Genomic DNA, 14,065 nt, shown 5'->3' with positions numbered 1-14,065 from the left:
AGCTGTGGTAACTACCTGGTAGAGCATACAAGGGTCTAAGGGCCCACCCACCCCTCCCTTCCCCATGCCCCCTGCCCCCAAAAGAAAAAGAGAACCAAAAATAAACTATTGAAGGTAGCAATACAAGACATTAGGACACTGTCCACAATGACAGGCTTACAGCATGTAAATACATTTATTCTATATGTAAGCAACTGAAATAGCAAGAAACCCAAGGAAAGGACATGTTTTGCCCTGTGGGTATTGCAGACTCCAACACATTTCATGAGTGTCTGCATTTCTGCCAGCGAGACAGAAAAAAGTCTTGGTCTCCCAATGAAGGAAATCTTGACTGGAGACACCTTCACTGCTGCAAAATTTTCAAGATCCACTGAAACAGCACTTAGGTCTTGCACTGTTTAGCGAGACACAGTGGATCAGTTGTGATCATAAATTTTGAAAAAAAAACTCCACCAAAACAAAAACCCAACCGAACCCCAAACTTACCCTATACACTGACAGTCACCTTTACAAGAACACAACACAAGAAGAACTGAAGGAAAAAAATAAGGTGAAAAGAACTGCCAATAAATGTTTCTTACTCGGAAATTAAAGGTTTTCCTTGAAGTCAGTAGATATTTTATATATATTTATATAATATATATACTATTTATAGCACTAGCAATCAACATGTAATGGAGAGATGTTGTGAAGAGCAGCAAAACTGCTCCAATACAGAACCAAAGGTGAACAACTAAAAGGAAAAGCATTGTAAAAAATAGTAATAACTGGAGGATAAGAAGCCTGCAGCCTGGTTTTTTTTTTTTTTTCTTTTTTTTTCCCCTCTTAAAACAGATGTGCTCACCTGACATAAAATCTTACAACAACTTTTAAGAGTGAGCTCTGCCTGCCAAAGGTCTTTGTCAGAGCCAGCCCAGGAAGCCTTTCCCTGTGGAAGGTGGTGGCAGTGACACAGTGACACGGTGGAGCTGGGGCTCAGCCCCACGAGATGGCACTGTGTCCATGCAATCCAGGCACAGGCATTCCTGCTGCGTTTTCTCCCATCAAAAATAATATCCCCAGCCCATCTGACTGCCCTTGCTTCCTGCCTGCCCTCCCTGGGGCAGCAGGATGGGGATACTGTTGTGAATGCCACCAGCCAGAGCTCTGCCACTGCCACTTCCCCCAGAAAAAAAGGAAAAAAATGAGCAAAATTAATGCAGGGAAGTGTGAGGTGAGGTGGGAGCTGCTGTTAGCAGCAGTGGCAAAGAATGGGTGCAGAGCTGCTGGGATGAGCTGTGGCTCTGTGCAGGAACATTCCCCTGCTGCTCCCTGCCCTGCAGGGCTGAGGCAGCCCAAGGAGCTGTGCTGGGAGATGCAGAGACCTCTGGAGCCAGTGCTGGAGAAACCATGCAGCCCTTGATTTCAGCAGGGCATTGCAGGTGGTTTAGGGGTGGAAGAACAGCAGCTTCACCACCCAGTGACAGTCATGCTGCTGTCCAAGTCATGTTCAGTGATGAAGGGTTATGGTCTTGACCTCCAGCCACATCTGTGGACACTCCTCTTAATCAGAGAGTGCATTTTTCCTGGCAAAAAATCCTCTTTACTGTGATGCTGTGAAAGGAAAATGCCCCAGAACACGGTGAGAAAGTTGTTCATCTGCAAGTTGTTTCTCTTGCAGAAGGCATCAGAACACAGGTCAGAGGACTGGCCAAAGTGATATCAACTCACAGATATATATATATATATGTATATATGAGAGACTGTGACCCTGATCCTGGTGAGAAGGGTGCACATGCTGCCCACCTAGGAAAATCTGAGAGCTGGGCAGCACCAGTGAGCCTGGGGATCGACCAACACAGCTGAGCTGAAAAGGCCAAAGGTTTGAAGGACTATTAACTCCTGCACCTGCCTTGGAAGAGGAGTCAAGGAAGGACACGAGGGAAAGGTAAATGAGCACAAACTAAACACACCTGGTTACACCTAAAGATGGCATGGGAAGGAGAAAAGCTGAGACCTACCTTTAAGAGCCATTTTAGTTCTCTAAGGTAAGTAAAAGATGTGGATAAAGGGCAGAGCTGGAAGCCTCAGCCCAACCCTCCAGAAGCTGAAAGCAAAAATTTCATTAGCATTGCTGTGGGCTGCACCAGATGCCCAAGGTGAAAAAGAAGATGGTTGTTCATTGAGAGGATGCCCATGGCATCTCCACATCAAGAGAAGGTGGGGCTTACACAAGCAAAATGCACACAGGTGTTGAAAGCTACAATGCATGTCCTCTGGTCTCCAGTTTTGACTGAAATGCTGGTTTGCAGACTGCCTGGTTACCTCTTACAAGGAAGGGAACTTTTTGTGCTTGCTACCTGGTGGTCAATCAAAACCTAACTCACTGGTCAGGGAGCTGAGAACTATAAGCAAGAAGTGACAAGCCTATGGAAATGTCAAATGGAAAAAAGAGGTCAGATGAAATTTTCTTTTCATTTTGACCAATGACATTTTGAGTTACCTTCAAAGGTGCAATCTGGAAAGCCTTGGGGAAAGCAAAACCAAAACCACAAAAGAGAACAAGCTAACTCCAGTCTCAGGAAGCACATGGAATGGTAATGCACATATGGGCAGGGTCATGCATGTGTGCACAGCAATAACCAGGACCTGGCTGCTAACCTGGAGTGGACAGGTTGGGGCAGAAAGCCTTTCTGTGCCAGACACTAATAACAGCCCAGTCAGGCAGCAAAACTGCTGCAATCCCATGTGCTGTCATGTACCAAAGTCAGAATTTTCACTGAACAGAAAATACGTTTGCAGTGACAACCATTTTTGGTTTGCTCCTTTTGCAAAGTTCCCACCCACCTGTTTAGTGAGGGCTGTAGGGGTACAAGCGTTCCCTGGCCAGCCATCAAGGGCTGCCCTGCCCTGCCCTGCCCTGCCCCAGCAAACTGCAGCACACAGGATTTCAGCTTCACCCCTCCACTGGCCCAAGAACACAGGCTTCTCTGGCTGCAGCAAAGCCTGGGAATATCCATGGAGATCAAGTGCATCTCACACAGAACTGACCCAGCAGAGGGCTGGGCTGTCAGCAGCCCTGGTGCAGTAAGCATTGCTGGAGGTGGTGGTTTCAGTGAGACCTGCAGCTCTGTGGGGAACCAACAGGAGCTCTTAGAGCACTACAAAACAAAGCAAAAACTATGGAGGCCCACCTTGGATGCACAGATCAGGTGGTGGATGTCAGTGCCTCCACGTGCTTTTGCACCTGTGGTCAGCAACCAGGGTCTGTGTGTATTTGGACTGGAGGCCATCTCTGCTTCACGGCCCCCTCAGGACAGGACTGCTTCTTGGAGAAACCTGGAGGCACCAGGGTGGTGCAAAACATGCCAGGGGCAGACACTTGGTGGGTGATGCTACCTTGGCACTGGGATGGAGCAGAGCAATGCTAACATGAGGAGAGCAGCCTCTGTGGGCTGGCAGAGGACTTTGGAGGAGGAGTACAATGACAAGGGGAAGGACAGACACCATAGAGAGGGACACATCTTAAAAGACCTTCAGGGAGGGGACAACAGGTTCCCTAAAACCAGAAATTATTCATTCTGCTGCTGACAATATTAGAAAGAAAGTAATAATGGTAATAATAATAGTCATTATAATCCTTGCACTAGATACTAATCAGTAAATAACTATCATAGCAACTTCTTTTTTTTACTTTTTTCTGGGTTTCTCCCCCTCCCCTCCAACCACTCTGAATTGCATATCTTGCCCCTCATATCACAAAGGGGTGGAACGGGTGTGAATTGAAAATTAACTCAGATCCTTCATTCCCCACTGTCTTAGAGCTATTCTCCACACAGGCTGAGTGGGACTGTCTTGGGGAAGAAAGGGAACATTTTGTGTGTTCCTGCTTATCAGCCAGAGTACCTGCTTTCCAGATGCACACCCTGATTTTCTTGGTTGATTTTTTTTTTTTTTTACAAGTAGGTCTAGGAAACAGAACAATGACAGGAGGATCATTGTGAGACAACCAATGTGCAGAATTGCAGCCAAAATCTGAATTCACCAGAAACCAATAAGCTGAAATAGCCACAACCAACTGTCCATAGCCTTGTCTACAATGGCTTTAAACAAAAAATATAAAGAGCCATGGACAGTTTCCTTACCCCTGTCCAGAATTTGATGTAAACAACATCCATAGAAACTGGGATTGTTAAGAAAGTTTATCCATATATCTGGATAGCAATAAAAAGCGTTTCCTAGGAAACTGTAAAAACCTGTACCAAGCAGTGTACAGCCAAGCCGAGAGGAACATTAGGTTGATTTATATTTTCAAGGTACAACTTTGCATGATCTCTTTCTGATCCTGTGACAATGTACAAGGAGAGCACGTGTGAAGGTCAGGGCTGGTTTTTTTTGTTTGTTTGCTTTCTTCTCTGAAACGTCTCTTGTGTAACTCATTGGTCTGGGTTTTCATTCCAATTCTGGTTTGCAATAACAGGGCATCACCGCTCCCTGTGTCTGTCCTTCCTGTTCATGCCAAGGCTGCATCAGTAATTTCCTTCTGCTGCCAAAGAAACAACTGTTTCGTGTCTTCCCATTTCTTCTAGAACTGCTGCCAGCATGCTCAGGTTGCCATCAGGGAAATTCTGGGCTTCCCAGAGATCCAGGATCACCCCGGTGGGACTTGATTTCGTGGCAAAATAATTTAAGTACCTGCAATGAGCCAAAAGGAAACTCGGTTTGTTTGGTGGTTTTGTTTTTTTTTTTTTTGAGCTGCATTGAAACTGCCTGAATTCATATGATTTCAACCCATTCCTGTTGCTGGTGCTGCCAAGCAGCCTGAGCAGTGTGTGCACTCACTCACCTGTCCAGTTTCAGCTTGTGGGCCAGCATGCGCCAGTCGTGGCCCCTGGTCTGGGGAGCGTCCAGGCTGCTGCACAGCTTCTGCCTGATGGGGTGTGGGATGCTGAAAGCACTGGGCCCCACGATGGTGGTGATGCTGCCCGCTGAGTCCATGGCAGGATAATCAATGCCAGTAGGTTCCTGAGTTGGAGAGACAGAAAAAAAGCCTCAACAACCCATCAGTTCTGTTACTGGGAGAAGAGATAGTTGTAGAATGACATCCTCTGAGATTCGAGGCTTTTGCTTGCAGCCCTCTGCTAATCTAGTAAACACTAACATAAAAATGTTAGTCCACTGGAAAACAGAAATATTTATATTCAGTTTTGGGTAGACAAAGGTTTTTTTTCCTTTTCTTTTTTTTTCTTTTTTTCTTTTATTTTTTTTTTTTTTTTGGGTGAATATTTCTATAGCTGGACAAAATGGCCAGCTTAATTAATCACTTACTGGTAATTATGAAGGATGAGTCACATGGTAGCTGGTGGGACAATGATAGCTGGTCAATTTGGATGATTGGGTTTGTTTAGGAGCAGCAAGGTCCTGCAGGGACCATGATGGAAAAAGCAGCAAATGTGGCTGGTTCTGCCCTAATGCTGCTCAGTCCATCTCACAATTTGGTATTCTTTTCTAGTAGAAATGGGGGAGCTGATTCTCCTTCCCCTCTGCCAAATCACAGCCCCAGGCAGCCAGAAACACTCGTGCTAAAGATTTGTCATTAAATGTCAATTTGTTTTCTCCTCTGTGAACTGTCTTGTTGCTTGGTGTCAACCTGGCTGTTGGGAAGGAGCTGTAATACCTGAAACAGCCTTAAAGCCAAGTGGCTCCTGACTGAAGCTGCAATCACAAATCCCCCAGGGATTTTACTGGAGATGCTCACAGTTCTGTGCAATCTCTGGTTTGCCCCCTAAAAATATATTCAGAAATGGAAAGGGGAGAGCCAGTGTCCATGAGCAGTGCACAGAATTAAACCCTCTGCCTCCACTCTTTTATCTGCACCAATTAATTCACTTCCACTGTATAAATAGAATTTTTTTTTTGTTTTTTTTTTTTGTTAAAGACATGCCATTTTAGGTAATCAGTGACATTTCTAACCAAGGAAGGTTTATGCCACCCTGTAATGCCCTCAATTAACATGTTGAATGTGGCATCTGTATTTGGGTGCCAAGGCCTTGGATCACTGCCTGTCCCAACCCCAATGCCCAACAACCTGGCAGCAGGCACTGCCCAAGAGCCAGGAAAATGATGTGCCTGATGCTGGTGCTGCCTGCAGTCCCACCTGCACTGGGAGGTTGGAAGTGGCACTAGGGTGGTGGCAGCAGCATCGCAGACAGATAACCCTTTCTTTATATTCTGGGCCAAAGGACACAAGTGCTGCCCTGGCTCTCAAGGTGGCCTGAAGCTCCAGGGGCTTCAGAATTGCTGCAGAAGGGGCCCAGGTATCTGCAGCATTGCCCTGTGGCTCTTTTGTGTGAGTATCAACAGCACAAGATAAAAGCAGGGCTTCAAAAATGAGTCATGGGAGACTTTTATCACAATTTTCCTCCTGCTTTGCAAATGTGCATGTTTTGGCACTCACTGCATTTGTATTTTTGAAGTCCCAGTGGTAGAGACTGCATAAAGCCAGCATAAGACAGTTTAATCTGCAGAAGTTTTATATCCTTTGCAGGGGACTAAAAAGAAAGCCCATCAAGGGAGGATGCAGGAAACTGTGTTACTGAATTTTTATCGCAGGGTGGCAGTGGCAGAGGGACAGATCCAGCAATAAGCAAAGATGCCAGCACAGTCCTGCAATGCCTAACCCCTAGCTGGATATCACTAGCCTAACCTCAGAAGAAAATGTGAGGAAACAGAGCTGTGATTCTTGGTCTGATGTCTTTATCACACTTCTAGAAGCATACATTAGTTTCCAAGTTGTAGTTATTATCCTTTCAGATGATTACCCTTTCATCAAATCTCTGAGTTACAGGGTCTGGTTGACCCTATATTCCAGCTCTCAGCAGCCCAAGGTCCTCCTGTCCCTTGCTGGAGTTTGGGAATATCACAAGGTGTCAACAGCAAGGGGTAATTTTGCAGGAGGCAGCTCTGATCGCAGTGGTATTGTTCATTCCCTCTATTCATCCTTGATGGATAGGATCACAGCACAAGACAAGAATATTATCCTGTTCCCTCTGAATCTATTACCAGGCCCTATTACACACAACCAGCTGAAGATGATTATAGTGTACACTTGCATTTCATTAAAGTTACTTTCAGTTCTTTCTTTTCTCTGTGAGGTTAAATTAGTGATTACCTCAATGCAGCACTTATTACAATAATTGTTTATGATGCTTGTTTTACCATCTGTCCTTAATGCTGTGCAGTCCCCAGATGAATCTGGAGCTTTACACCCACTAACCAAGCAGATGTTATGGGTAATGGTGCTCACTGTCAGAGCCCTACAGCACAAGTAACTTTTTTCTCTGCTCTTGCAGCCCTTCCCCAAGCCAGCCAGCAGTAGCTGCTGCCTGAAAGTCTGCTCCTCATTCCTGCCAAGGGTACCAGGGATAAAACCTGCCAGCACATTCAGTCAATGCCACTTCACACCTGAATTTGTTGCTCCATCTCAGCCCCAATCTTGACTGCCTCATGGAGCAAAAATTCTCCAGGTGCTACACAGCACTGGCAAAGATGTCCCCAAATTTATGATAGTATTTCTTCTGGAAAATGTCAACCATCAAAAGAAAAATTGCCAAAGAAAAAGTCAGGATTTGCAGTAGTAGCAAAATATGAGGAGAAAAGTTCACTGCAACCGTACCATCTGATATTTCCTACTGCACAGCAGCTATTATATGGGATCAGAGGGGAGTGGCTCATGGAACACATAGCACTGACATGTTCCTATTCTCTTTTCTCTTTCTCCAGGGAATTGTCAGGCATGAAGGGTCTCATGGACTGCCATGGAAACAGGACCATAAAAGCTTCACGAGATGTTGTAGGCATGGTAGGCAAAGTGCTTCTCCACATAGACCCAGAAAGGCAGCACTAGTAGAGAGACAAAAGCTACTCTCCTCCCACCCTTGAAGGAGGGATGCTTCCTTCCAGATGAGAGAAACTAAGGAAAATTGCAAGAGGAGAGACAAAGCAACAACTTAATCTATTCTTTATGTCCATATCAGCAGTCAGGAGCAAAATGGGAAGCACTAAAGAGGTAGCAATGGGAAAGGTTTTACCTTCTTAGCCATCCCATGTTCCTGCAGTTGGATAGAAGGTACACAAATGTAAATTACCTCTGAGACAGAGCAGTTGAGCTGGAAGATCTGTCCTTCTCCTTCGACCTGCCGCACACACAGTTTGCACACCAGCTCCTGGGTATTCAGACTGAACCTTTCCAGTGTGAAGGTGCAGTGCAGGTTCCTCTGACATCCACTCCAGATGTGGTAAAAGGGAATTTCCTGCAGGAGAAAAGCAAATAGGCAGAGTCAGTCAGGGGGGAATGTGGGACCAAGGCATAGATGCAGTGTGACCAGAGACTGCTGGATCCGTGCTAATGTGACTGCAAATGGTCCAGAGAAAAAAAACATCCATGGAACTATAGCTTAACTACTGGTATTTTTTAAACACTGTGTGTGTAAGTATTTCTTTAAGCCTCAGTGCTAGCATTCAATGTGCATGTTTTGTTATGCTCACCTGGTATTTAGCCAGCAGCTTGCTCTTCCAGAGAGAATGGGCAATGTCATGGATGGACAGACGGAGGTTGTGGGTGCTTCCCTTGAAATGCAAAGCTTTAGGCTCTTCCAAAAGCTGCCCCCCCATCTGCTGCTCAAGCTGCAGGACCTCCTGTAGTATTGAGATAAAAAGAAGAAAGTGGTCAGGTTTCATCAGGTCAGCACACTGGCCTCCTGAGTCCTCAAGATTCTGTGCTGTAGATGCTGTAACCTGTATAATACAAATTTTAAAAAGTACACAGAACTGTGTGTCCCTGTAAAATGGGACTGCATTAGTTGATCTGATTACCTCCTTCATCCTGCAGCAGCCCAGCAAGGATGCAGGCACCTCTCCTGTGGGAGACACAGTGCTATCCCACATACAAGCAGAAGCTCGATTCTATACTATGAAATGGAATAAAAAGACTTTGCATGCAGTCACTGTTTGAGTACAGAACAGATCAATCTCCATTGCTCATCAAACTGGACATCTAATGGTAGTCTTACTATCTTGTTTTTGGAAACTCTAGTTTCTGCAGGTTCTGCTGACATGGGACCTGTGCATACCACTAGTCTGTCAGCTCATGGCCTCCTGAGGAAGTGCCCTGTGACAGAGCAGGAGGAATCTCCACAGGAGATAACAAATACCTACCCTGACACTGTCCAGCAGGATGGCATAGAAACAGCACAAGACACAGGGATGGAGCATTTTGTTCAAACAAATACACAGGCTCAGGACCACTGAAATATTGATCATGTGATTAAAAGCTAGCAAGTCTGGTCATTTTATGAATCTAAACATAAACTTGTAATTAATAAAACCACAGTGGAATGTTTGCTACAAACAGCCTAATTGTGGACCACATGGAAGAAGCAAGTATAAAGGCACCTCCATGAGCCCCATTAGAAACCAACATAGACACTCTCAGTCACGTTTAACTAAAAGAGTCAACCAGCCAAGCAGTCTCATGTGGCCAAAGACAATCACACACAGTGGAGATGCTCAAGGAATACAGGGGCACACAAAACTGGGATTCTGCTCCAGCCCAAATAAAGGAGCCCCCATTTTAGCTAAGCTACTCCTGACCACATTAAGGGAGGTAGTAAGCATGTAAGAAAAGCATCTGGCAGACCCTGAAACTAAAACAATGTTCTTTTATTGGCCATTAGAGGAAAAGAAACAAAATCAGGAAACCTTTCAGGTTAAGGTTATGTCAATGAATCAGTTCCAGCTTCTTTCCAGTGCCACCTAATTACTTCATCAAGATGTCTAAAGAGCAATCGATAGTAATTATCTGATTACTATAGATCTTCATTATGTTCCAATTACCTCCCTGGAAGGTCCAGATGACTTGTGGATCTGTGTGAGCTAATTTCAGATGCCACCTCTCAGGCATGCAGGGCAGGGGTGCTGAGAAACTGCTCCTGCCTGTGCTGCACCTGCTCTGGGCGCTGCACTACCATAGGGGAAACTGCAGCTTGATGCTGCACCATCCCACCCACCAGATCTGTGGGTCTAGTTTCAAGATCCCACTTCTGGTAGCCACTCTGGGCCACTGCAGCCCTTTCACATGCTCTAACTGGAGGATGCTAAGCAGCCTGTGCTTCTCCCATGCCATTTAGCTAATTAATTCAGAATTAATTTGAAGTCATGGCTTGCATAGCCCTTCAAACACGTTGGCTGGTTCCTGCCATACAGCTTATTTTTCAGAGCAGTGCTTATCCTGCTGGCTGGCACCTGTGTGTCCTCCTGAGCCAAAACCTGAGCTGCATATTGCTTGCCCCATGCTGGGGTGGCTGTGGTCACCCTGCCCACTCTTGCAAGGCAGGAGTTGTTTCCTAGGAGAGGGAGCTGTGTAAGGCATCACTCCATCACCTTGACACCAGAACAGCCACAACCTGGGCCTCCTTGTTAAAGCAAACAACAGTGTTCAGTCCAAATTGTGCCTTTCTTCAATAAAAGGAAAAATACACATTAAATAACAGAGTGAAGATCACAGGCCTATTGTGCCCATTTTGGGGTGTTTTTTTTCTTGAAGACAGCTACTGCGCAGCACAAGAGAGGTCACCCTGCTACAGCTGAAGTCCTTCACATGTCCCAGTGTGGGAGGCAGCTGTTTTCATGTATCTGACTGCTCAGCCCCTGCCACGCTGCCACACACAGGTCACATACCTCAATCTCAAAGCCACACGTCAATAAAGAAAGCAAAGCACAGGGATTTCTTTATCTTATTATTACTTTCTTTTTCTTTCTTTTTTTTTTTTTTTTAATTTTTTTAACCTTGGACATCCCCTTCAAAATGCAAAAATTAGCCTTAAAAAAAGAGGCCAGTGCTCAAGGTCACAACTCCTCTCATCCTTGCCCAAAAAGCATTTTTGTGAGCATCCCACCCAGGTGGCTCAGGACCCTGTGGGGCAGAGGATGCTGTATGTGTGATCAGCACTGAGCCCATGCTGCTCCACGGCTGGGAGCTGCTCCCACAGTAACTGAGCCCTTATTGATGGCAAATCATTGCACTTCCCTACTGTACTGTGGGTGCTGGCAGCTCAGCTGCAAGTGCTTACTCTGCATGATGAGAGGAAAAAGTCTGCTGGATAAACACTGCACTGTGCTTTATACTGCAACTACTTGTCTTCCTTTGGTGGCTGTTAAAACACATTCAGCATATGGCACACTCTTTCCTAGTTGTAAATAATAACAGAATGCATTTGGTTGCTATTAAAAAATACACACAATCCCCTACAAAGGCTCTTCCAAAACTCAGGCAATGCAATGTGGGAATATTGCTCTTCCCAACTCTTGCTGTGCTTTGCCCAGAGCAACCAGCCTCAAGATATGGAGATGTTGCAGCTGTGCTTCACCTGCTGCTTACAACTTTTCTTTCCTCTCCAAAATACCTCTAAACCCCAGGATTTTCTGGCCCAGCCCTGTCTGCATGCCTTGTCCCCACACCCAGTGGTAATTGCCCAGTGAATGCCTTCCCTCTGGCAGTGCAGCAGTGCCAAGGATGACCTCCCAGCACGGCAGGGGCTGCTGCAGTACCAGCTGCTGTGAAAGCAGTGCCAAATACCCCAACCCTTTTTTCTCCTATCTAAATAGTCATATATTGAGTCTACACAGCACTGTTTAGCTGTGGGATGTTAAGTGCACGCTGGTTTGTATGTACCACTTTTTACATGCCTGCCTATACCCACTGGTCCATAGCCAGCCCTTCCATCTACACCTGTTTTACTCACCTACAGCTGGTCTAGGCTTCTTTTTCCTCAATCTTCTCCTTCCCCAGACCTTACACTTCCAAAGTGCAGCTCATACATTCATAAGGGTCTGTGGCCAGCAAGTAGATGTGCTTGTCCTCTGGCAAACCACCAGCCAGCTGGATCTTGAACCCCATTGATGCCCCCCAGTTTTGGGATAGACATGCCAAAGAGAAAGGAAACTAAAATGCATGAACCTGACATAAAAAAGCGGTAGGGACTGAGGGGGAAGGTGGCCTCCTGACTTTGCTCACCTTTCCTCACTAAACTGCAGTCTCACTTTGGGATGTAACTGCAGCAGGATCCCAAGGACTGACCTGCTGCCCTCCCAGGTTTTGGCTGCAGCTTCTCAGGTGAAGGATAGTTCCCCTGTGTGCCTTTCCTGATCCCTTCTGCTCTTGCACTGAATTGGATTAACTTTACCACGCAACTCTCCCTACAGTCTATTAGAAACAGACCAACAGCTCCTGAGTAATTCCTAATTAGATTCCTCAGCTCTGACTGCATTAGCTGGCTGGCCAAGGCCCCTCCAACTCAGTTATTATTACCTCAGGCCTTGTCAAACCCACGGAAAATTGTATTATGCAGCACAGGCATAAAACCATCAAGACCTTTGAAGCTTGATTGCTATGAAAGATCTTTTTCAATTATTTTTTTCTTTTTATTTTTTTATGATAGGAAAAACAAAAGGGAAAATAATTGTTTCTAAAAGGCTGGTTACACCAATGCAGTGACAGAGACCACACTCCCAGAGGACAAAACCAGGCTGAAGTCACCATGTGCCTGCTTCAACCCCTACACTTTGTTGTCTTTCTTACACATACAAGAGCACCCCCTCAGTAAAGCCTAGGTAGGCAATATCAGACAGTATCAGGGAGGACAGGCAAGTGTGCTGCTCTCAGTGATGGAAGTCACCATTCTGAAAAACACAAACATGCCCCAGCCAGTTCACTTGAATTAAATCGCAATAACTCCCACCTAGGGCTCGGGAAACAAAGGCATGCACAGCAGCAGCAAGACTCTGCTTAGTCAGGCTTTGAAATCACTTAGCTGCAAAGAAGTGAGGTTGCAATACCTACAGCTAAAGGAAAACCCACCTTTTAATAAACTCAGCTGTGCAGTTGGAGCTATTTCATGAGTGCATCTATTATAGATATCTTCTGTATAAACACAGGTATTTATAAAGAGAAATAGCAAGGGTGGTTACCTCTCTGCTCATCTGCATGCACTGTGTGTTTGTGTGGATTATGCAGGGAGAGTAAGGGTATCCAGTTAGGGACAGCAGCAGCTTTGGTTTATTCCAGTTGCGAATTCCCAACACAAAAAGCTGCACGCGAAGAGGTGTAATAAAGCAGGATGAAAGCAGGCAGTGATTAACGGGCCAGCAGCTTCTTTTATCATTATCAACTATTTACAAAGAAGCATTTATATGTTTCCCCATCTCTGGGGAGCTGGCACTTAGCATTAAAAATACATGAATAACGAATGAAGCCCCGTGTACCTTATGGCCTTTTAATAATGCAAAAACCTTAGGATTCAGGATATGATACAGGTAAACAAAGGAAAAAAGACTGGTGGGTGGAAAATAGTGTGAGATCCCTATGCAAAGTGTGTGAGGGTTAAACTGTGAAACAGCAGCTTGCTGTCAAGCCCTTCTTCTAATCAGAAAAATAACCCAGGGAGCATGAATACATGGAGAGAGGGTCCAGACTCTGCTATGACTGCAGTCCTGTGACAACTGGGGAGGGAGAGGGAGAGCAAGCAAGAGACCAAGAAGCACCTTAAGAGCATCCTGCGTATCATCGAGGCAGTAGACCCGGATGCTGTACTCCAGGGAAGAGCAGGACAGCGGCCCAAAGATGGCCAGCTTGAGACGCTTGGCTGCTGCCTTGGTGATGGACTGTCCCACCAAGGCATAGGTGCTGAGGGTTTCTGTCAGGATGTGGCAGGCCTCTGGATCCAGCTGGATATAGCACGGGGTAGTGAAGTTTTCCTCTCCGACCACCACCACATCCTAAGAGAGAAAGAGGCCAAGTTACAGCATGTGACCCCCCCCCAGAGCTACTCTCCTCTCAGGCAGCACTGCCCCTTTCAAGCCTGAATGATGCAGAAAGTGCTTGCTGTTTGCCCCTTAGATTAATCAAGGTCTAAAAGTCCTGCTTCCTGCTTTTCTCCTGTGCAGGCACAGGGAGCAGCTTTCTCTGGGGTGCTGGTGATGATGTTGGAAGTTGAAAACTCCCCCTTTAAAAGCACTCCTGCTTTTAAAG

At 45.8% G+C, this 14,065-nt stretch overlaps 1 protein-coding gene across 2 annotated transcripts in view; it reads right to left on the bottom strand.

Annotated features, from left to right (window-relative positions):
- Nucleotides 1-988: 988 nt before the first annotated feature.
- The window catches only part of UNC5C (unc-5 netrin receptor C), a 242,255-nt gene continuing 229,178 nt past the window's right edge, over nucleotides 989-14,065 (bottom strand). For both annotated transcript variants that reach the window (XM_079306932.1, XM_079306931.1), the window contains 7 exons: nucleotides 13,579-13,812; nucleotides 8,527-8,676; nucleotides 8,127-8,291; nucleotides 4,826-5,004; nucleotides 3,387-4,674; nucleotides 1,537-2,804; nucleotides 989-1,324 (listed from right to left, as the gene is read on the bottom strand). In XM_079306932.1, coding sequence (XP_079163058.1) covers nucleotides 4,509-4,674; nucleotides 4,826-5,004; nucleotides 8,127-8,291; nucleotides 8,527-8,676; nucleotides 13,579-13,812 — 894 coding nt within the window. In that variant the 3' untranslated portion in view covers nucleotides 989-1,324; nucleotides 1,537-2,804; nucleotides 3,387-4,508. The remainder of the gene's footprint in view (nucleotides 1,325-1,536; nucleotides 2,805-3,386; nucleotides 4,675-4,825; nucleotides 5,005-8,126; nucleotides 8,292-8,526; nucleotides 8,677-13,578; nucleotides 13,813-14,065) is intronic.

Source organism: Erithacus rubecula (genome assembly GCF_903797595.1).
Source record: "Erithacus rubecula genome assembly, chromosome: 5".
Taxonomy (NCBI): domain Eukaryota; kingdom Metazoa; phylum Chordata; class Aves; order Passeriformes; family Muscicapidae; genus Erithacus; species Erithacus rubecula.
The sequence above is the reverse complement of the archived record's forward strand: the minus strand, read 5'-3'. Positions and strand labels throughout refer to the sequence as shown.